The sequence below is a fragment of the Heteronotia binoei genome, chromosome 13, assembly GCF_032191835.1.
Source record: "Heteronotia binoei isolate CCM8104 ecotype False Entrance Well chromosome 13, APGP_CSIRO_Hbin_v1, whole genome shotgun sequence".
Lineage (NCBI taxonomy): Eukaryota > Metazoa > Chordata > Lepidosauria > Squamata > Gekkonidae > Heteronotia > Heteronotia binoei.
This window is the reverse complement of record NC_083235.1, coordinates 34,875,342-34,882,962: the sequence shown is the minus strand read 5'-3', so window position 1 is coordinate 34,882,962 and position 7,621 is coordinate 34,875,342. Positions and strand designations below refer to the sequence as shown.

General features: G+C 48.7%; 1 protein-coding gene across 2 annotated transcripts in view; it reads left to right on the top strand.

Moving 5' to 3' along the window:
• The first annotated feature begins 3,477 nt into the window (after positions 1-3,477).
• Positions 3,478-7,621, top strand: part of LOC132581760 (keratin, type II cytoskeletal 4-like) — a 170,797-nt gene continuing 166,653 nt past the window's right edge. The window contains exons 1-2 of one of the 2 annotated variants that reach the window (XM_060253164.1): positions 3,478-4,157; positions 6,888-7,108. In XM_060253164.1, the coding sequence (XP_060109147.1) occupies positions 3,654-4,157; positions 6,888-7,108 (725 nt within the window). In that variant the 5' untranslated portion in view covers positions 3,478-3,653. The remainder of the gene's footprint in view (positions 4,158-6,887; positions 7,109-7,621) is intronic. The other variant, XM_060253165.1, reaches the window with a different exon arrangement.

Here is a 7,621-nt window from a genome sequence, read left to right as displayed (position 1 = left end):
GATTAACAGCACGATCTGGGGGGGGGGGCGGAAAGTCTTTTGGGAGCAGACAAGCCGCTACATGGGCACAGGAAGGGTTTGCACTGACGTACAACTGGCGCTGCCACAGTGGAGGGAAGTTACCTGGGCAGGGGGCCATCCGAGCGTCGCTCCGCCCGAGGGCAGCGGCGCCCGAGGGCTGCGCCCAAGCATGGGCAGAAGTGAGGTGGAGTGCGGCGTTCAGGCGGAGAAGGGGGTGGAGCAAAAATAGCGGCATGTCCCATAGGCACTCGTTGAAACCAAAAACAAAGGTCGCCTCCGCCGCTGCAGAAGCTCGAAAACCTCTTAGGGAGTGGCGTGATTGCCTCACCAATCCCCTCGTGCCTCGGCCTGGCAAGCCCCCTCCCCGGCGCCAAATCGTAGCCCCCCCTTCTAGAAATACTTCCGCTCTGCCTTGCACAACTCAGTTGTTAGGGGCAGGTTCGTGTGGCGGGACGCTCTGCCAGCAAGCTCCTGGCTATACAGACTTAGAGTGAGGGACAGGCAGGCACGTTGGTGATGGGTTTTGCACCGCGCGGTTGCTTTGACAGTATCTTTGAGGGGGAGAGAGAGGTCTCTCCCCTGGGGCTAACTGCTCTTGTTTCCAGGTCTCCACAGGTTCTGGACTCCCGGGGGGCTCTGCATGCGAGGACTGTTGCCTATGGCTGGGTAAGTTCCACTGTCCCCCCCCCATCCTCCCCCTCCCCTTGCTCTCGACTGCTTGGTGTGTGAGCATCTCTGGCACTTGAACTCAGCAGTGCGCTCCAGCAGGGGGCATTTGTTGAGCCCACTCCCCTGTGCTGCTGCCTGCTCCCTTCCCTTGGTCTGCCCTCTGTCACATTCCCAACCCCTGGAAGGGCACGGGGGGTGGGGTGTGTGTGGCAGCTGCCCCGATGCGGGGAGGTGGGTCAGAGACTGTCCCTTAAAGAGAGTGCCCGGCTGAAATGCAGCCTGCTCCTCCAGCTGCCACCCCTGCAGGTGCTCTTGATCTCTGTCTCCATTTTGCAGGTGGGACTCCAACACAGAGGCTTCCGCGTGTGTTGCTCCACCGCCCCCCCCCACTCCCTCAGTTGTTTCTGCCTGCTGCTCTGAATGGAGCCCTGCCCTCAGCAAGACTGCCCAGCGCACTCCAGGGACACTGTTGAACTCTGTTCTAGAAAAATAAAATTGAGCTGTGCCTTCTGTTGTCTCTCCTGCTTGGCATCTGCTGCATGTTCCCAGGGCACCCCCCCCCCTCCGTCAGTGGCCTCTCCGGGGGAATGCCTGGGAGGGTGGGCAGACTTGGTCCTTGGGGAGAATGGGCTATGAGCCACCACACTGCCCCCCACGTGGCTGGACAGGGGAGGGGGGGTGCCGCCCCTCAGCCTGCCCGGGCTGACGGCCTACCCGACCACACAGGGCTGTTGTGCGCTGGGCACTTGGGGGGGGGGGCACTGAAGTGGATGCATGCCCAGCGGCTCGCACTCTGAGTTCTGTGGCCCCTGAGGGAGGTGTTCCTTGCACATAGCAGGGGGCGGCAGCAGGGCAACACCAGGGGGGGGGGCTCCAGGGGGTGTCTTTTGGACTTGGTCTGGCTGGTCCCAGACACACATTCCAGCCGCTGTCTAGGACAGTGAACTCCTGCACTTGGCACTTCCTGCTTGTCCGCGCATGCCTCTGCCTACCTGCCTGCCATTGGCAGAGTCTCTGACAGTGGGAGGGAGTGGGGGGATTGACAGCCTCTCAGGCACGGGCTTTCCACCCCCTTGCCCAGTCACATGCGACGGGCTGGCCAATCCCGTGGTCCCGTGCGAGCCGGCGCCTCCCCCACCCTGGCAGCGGGCTAATGGTGTGCACCTGGGCGGAATCACCATGGTGATGGGTTCTCTCTCGCTTGTCGGGCTGCTCTTCCCCCTCCAAGCGTGGCATAACGTCTCCCCTTTGAAAGCCAACAAGTGGCGCCATAGCCGAGCGGCCGGCCGCCATGTATGTCTGGATTGGGCTGCCCGAGTTTCAAGGTGACCATGTGTGCGCCATTTAAAGAGGCCTAGGGAAACGGGATTAAGAAGCATTGGAATATATTCTACCAGAGGTCAGAGGAAGTTTTGGATGAATCTCTCTGTATATTTCAATATAGGCTATTATCAAAAGTAATGTTCTATGTTTGGGGTCAGTTTTGTGCTGAGGGCAACACTGCATTCTAGGCTGATCAATATTCAATGGTTGCCCCATCCCACTCCCAGAAAGCTCCCTCCCACCCCTATTTGCAGTGTAAATTAACCTGGCACCCCTATTCCTCCCCCATTTTTTCTCCTGTCACTCTTTTGAGCATGATGAGGGAAATGGAGCACAGACAGGGTTGCCCCAATTTTAACTGGGCTTCTGGGAATTTTAGTGTCACAATGCCTTTGTATCAGGAGTGTGATGGGAGTTCTGGATCTCTCATGCAGATCCAGTTCTGGTTGCAACCATGGTCCATGTCGAGGAGGAGTTTCAGCCTTGCTCCTGCACTGTTTTCGAATCTTTAAATGGCCCTGGCAAACTGTTATTGTGAAATTACATAAATTACATGACTATATTGTAAGTTTTCACGGTTGGGCAACTAGCTGCCCCACAGGACCATTTCATTATGTGAAAATGGAGTGGGACAGAGGCTGAAGCCCCATCTCTCCATGCTGATGATCAGAATTATGCTCACATGAATTTGGGAGGCACAACCCCCCACCTTGCACATCTGATACAGTGGCTCCTTGGCAGCAAGGAGGCCTTCATATTCTGTGGATTGACCCTCAGTGTTCTGCAGTCCCCAGAAATCCTTTGAAGATGGAGGCTCTTGTTATTCATCCCTCTCCCTGTCCTACTGAGCCTCTGCAATAGAATACTGAGTTAAATGGACCAGTATTTTGGCTCCAATGTAAAGTAGTTTCACATGCTCATAATGGCTGCCATTCTGATAAGTCTCAACAGGCCATTTTTGGTTCTCATCACCAATCCTGCTACCACTTAACTGAATCCAGTTGTCATTTGAATTTCAATCTTGAGCTGAGGAAATGTCTTTTCCTTCAGAAACCCCAAAGTCAGATTTGATGTGGGATTTATTTTTGATTCCTTAAAAGAAATACTGATATATTATATGTTGCAATCCTGGGTGTGGATTTTACAGAACTGTGCATGTCAGCAGGTTCCCTTGGAACCCTCTGAAAAGAACCATCTGCCATCAGGCTTTAAGAAAAGGGAGTGATGGAGAGAAGTTAGCCAGGGGATTATTTTCCCTCCAGGGCAAAAGAATGTCAAGGTAACTTCATGCCCCGTTGTACAGGCATGGCTCACAGAGAATGTAGTCTTAGTTGACAGAAGGGTGACACAGGTAAGCTGAGGTTGTCAAGAGTTCACTGTCATGTTGCGGGCTCTTGGGGTGTGTTTCAGGGAAGGTCAGTTTTTGGCACTGTGTGAGAGGGAGGGTGCCAAGCACACCTAAGCTCAGGAATACAATAAAATGAGTACTTTATTTTCCACTCCCCTGTCACCCAGCCAGCTCCCTGAATAGATAAAAGACTAAATTTTTGCTCTCACTGTCAGAGGGGCTCAGCTTCACTCATTACTAGGAACACTTCCTTGGAAACATCCCCACCAAGACATCCTCTCTGCTCTCCAATATGTCTCGCCAATCTTATGCCCGAAGCACTGGAGGAGGCAGCAAAGGTTTCAGCTCCAGCTCTGCTTCCTTTGGGGGTGGAAACAGAGTCAGCTTCAACACTGTTTCCACAACACGTGGATGTTCTGTCCGTGGCAGCAGCGGAGGTGGCGGCTTTGGCAGCAGGAGTCTTTATAATCTAGGGGGAAACAACAGAATCTCTATTGGTGGATTTGGTGGTGGTGCTTGTGGCCGAGGAGGTGGAGGTTATGGAATTGGTGGTGGCTTTGGTGGAGGGTTTGGCGGTGGTAGTGGCTTTGGTGGAGGGTTTGGTGGTTGTTTTGATGGCACCGGTGGCCCTGCATTTCCCGTGTGCCCACCTGGAGGCATCAAAGAGGTGACCATCAATCCGAGCCTCCTGCAACCCCTCAACTTGGAGATAGACCCAGAAATCCAAAAAGTGAGGGTTCAAGAGAGGGAACAAATCAAAACCCTCAATAACAAATTTGCCTCCTTCATTGACAAGGTGAGATGTTTATGAGAGTATTACTGTATGCCAATGTGAGGAATATCTTTTTTCCTTTCCTTTTTTTTTCATTACAGAAATTGTTATCTCTATGTTCTGACCTGATTTGTACTAAGCATTTCAAGAATGAAAAGTTGTGAAGTAGATTGAAAAGTCAATTTCTAGTGGAAGTTGCACCAAATAATCTTTTCTACTTATCTCAAATCAGTAGAAAATATAGGAGATGGAGTAAAATTTGTATGTTGTATTTTAAAGTAATGATGGTCAAATGTTGCTCCCATGAAGGTTGTTTGTAGTTCCTGAGAAATTCAAGAAAAATAGGAATAGAACTGAAAGGAAAAATTAAGGGCATATTTATACTACAAACAGCTATACCAGTTTACTGTTATGGCTTCCTACTCAAAGTGTCCTGGAACTGCAGTTTAAGAATTCTCACAGATTCCCCCCAGGGAGAAGGAATTATTATTTAAACCTGTTCACATCTGTGCTACTGATAAGGCCTTAGTTTGCGTCCTTACACTAGTTTCCCATGCACAGAGTATTAAACAGTAAGAAATGAGAGAGATCCTAGGGAAAGAAGTATGTATCCTCCTTTTCCAAGAGCTGGTTTCAAAATGACCTTTTTTTAATAGAGGCAAAACTGTTGCACATCCATCTGGATCATTGATGTAAGATATGTGTTGGGTGCACGCAGGGCTTTTTTTTTTTTTAACAGGAATGCACAGGAACGCAGTTCCGGCTGGCTTGGCATCAGGGGGTGTGGCCCAATAGGCAAATGTGCACCTGCTGGGCTTTTTCAACCAAAAAAAGCCCTATGTGAAACAATGGTGATGTCAGGAGGGGTGGCCTAATATGCAAATGAGTACCTGCTGAGCTTTTTCTACAAGAAAAGTTCTGGGTGCACCCCTTCCTCCTGGCATGTAATGTAGATGCTCCTTAAGAGCATGATTGTATTGGTAGTGCAACAAATGTTTGCCTTCTCCAATTTATTTGTTGCTTCTCTCAGCCACCAGCTAGGTTTCAAGGATCATGTGGAGGAGCAAGGCATGGAGACTGTAATATAGATTTTGACCCCCCCCCCCCCTTTGTGGGCAGGGCAGAGGGAGGGCAGTCTGAACAGTAGAATCTGGACACGGGTTACACCCAAGTTGTCATGGAGGAGGCATGTGCTGCAAATGAGAAAGTATCATCCCTTTGTGAGGCTGGATTAGCAGTCACATTAAATACTCTATAAAGAAGGCTCCAGTATGAAAGAGGCACCTGTTACTGTAATATCAGTTATAAGAACTTAGTAATGTGCATCCAGTTTCCCTCCAAAAAAATTTCTCAACAAATGGTGGGGGTTCCTTTATTATCCAGCTGGGGGATAATAAAAGGAAAGGGGGGGGGGCTTGCTCTTTTATTTAAAGATGCCAGAAAAAGTTGTCACACATAATATTTTATCCATAGTTCAAAACGAATCTCTGTATTGGCAATATCTGAAATGGCATGCTGCATCTTATACAGGGCCAAAATAAACATGCGGGCATCCTCGTGGCTGCCATGAGGACTCTGCTACTATTTTAAAGAAGTGCTATTGTTCCCTCCATGCTTTTGCAAGTGCCCCCCCCCCCAAAAAAAAATCCACAGGGGGCCCTTGTCGTGACCATGAGGACACCATCACATTTAGTATGGCCCATAGTGCTTTAATATTTAGGTACAGGCATTTACATAAAGCTGCCTTGTTCTGAGCCAGACTATTGGTTTGTCAAGGTCAGCACTGTTTATCCTGATTGACAGTGGTTTACCAGAGTCTGAAGCAGAGGTCTCCCAGTTTACCTACTGCCCAACCCCATTAACCCTAGGTTGCAATCCCTAGTCTGCCATGGAAGCTTTCTGGTTGACCTTGGGCCTGTCACACCAAGGTTGCCAGGTCCATGTCAGAAAACCCCTGGAGACTTTGGGGGTGGATCTGGGAGAGGGTTGGGTTTGGGGAGGGAAGGGGAGGGGCCTCAGCATGGTACAAGGCCATACAGTCCATCCTTCAAAGCAGCCATTTTCTTCAGGGGCTATATAAGATAACCACATGTAAACATGCATTTTTAGTTTTTCATTTTCACGCTTTGCGTGAAGGTTTTATTGCTTCCGGTGGTTATCTTATATAGCTTATTTTCACGCCAGTTCCAGTTGTATTTACTATTTTCTTAAGGGGAGCTGATCTCTGCCAGCTGGAGATCAGTTGTAAAAGTGGAAGATCTCCAGGCCCCACCTGGAGGCTGACAACCCTGCGTCACACACTCCCAGCCTAACTCACGGGATTGTTGTATGGATGAAATAGAGGGGAGAATGATGTTAGCTCCTTTGAGTCTCCTTTGGGGAGAAAGGAGGGGTATAAATGAAATAAATAACTGGAGATACTGGGGACTAAACCTGGGACCTTCTGCCTGCAAAGCAGATGCCCTACTGCTGAGCTACAACCCCCCCCCCCCATCAATAGGTAATAGAGATGTTTCTGCCCTCCCACTCCTAGGCCCTTTCTAAAAACCTGCGAAAGGAGATGAAACCTGAAGTGCTCTAGGAACTCACACTAACATTGTAAAAAATACAATACCAGAATAAAGACCAAACTGGAAGAACAGTTCAACAGGGACAAGTACTAGAAATCCCCAGCTTCCTTCATTCAAGGACTTCTGTATCGCATATTAAATTATTCTATCTTTTCTCTCCCCTCTTCTTTTTTTCTTTATTCAGGTCTGTTTCCTAGAACAGCAGAATAAAGTTCTGGAGACTAAATGGAAACTCTTGCAAGAACAGGGTCATGGCACTGGTACTGGTCACAGGAACCTTGATCAGATGTATGAAGCTTATATCAACAACTTGAGGAAACACCTTGATGGCCTTATGAATGAGAGGAGAGGTCTGGATTCTGAACTTAAGAATTTCCAAGACCTTGTGGAGGATTACAAGAACAAGTAAGGAGATATTACTGCAAAACAAATGACCATGAAACACTTTTCCCCCCTGAAGAGGAGGGGGGGGGTCAGAATATATGAATACTGCAGGCATCTTTTAAAGGGAGCTGAGTTATTTGGGGTATTTATTTTGCATATTCTAAATTATGATTTGTACATTGACTTGAGTCACTAGGAAAAGCAGGTTATAAATTAGGGGAAATCAAATGCATCATTATAGGATGGAGGAGACTTGCCTTGGCATTAGTATATGCGAAAAGAATCTAGGGGTTTAAATGGTCCGTACACTGGACATGAGTCACCAATGTGATGTGGTAGGTAAAAAGGCAAAATCAATTTTGGGCTATATCAACAGAAGTATAGTGAAGTGATGGTCTTGCTTTACTCTGCTCTAGTTACACCTCATGTAGAGTATCGTGTTCACTTTTAGGCACCACAATTCAAAAATGATATAGACACACTGGAATCAATGCTCCCTCTAAGCTGTCGAGTCTTGTGAACAAAAATCTACTT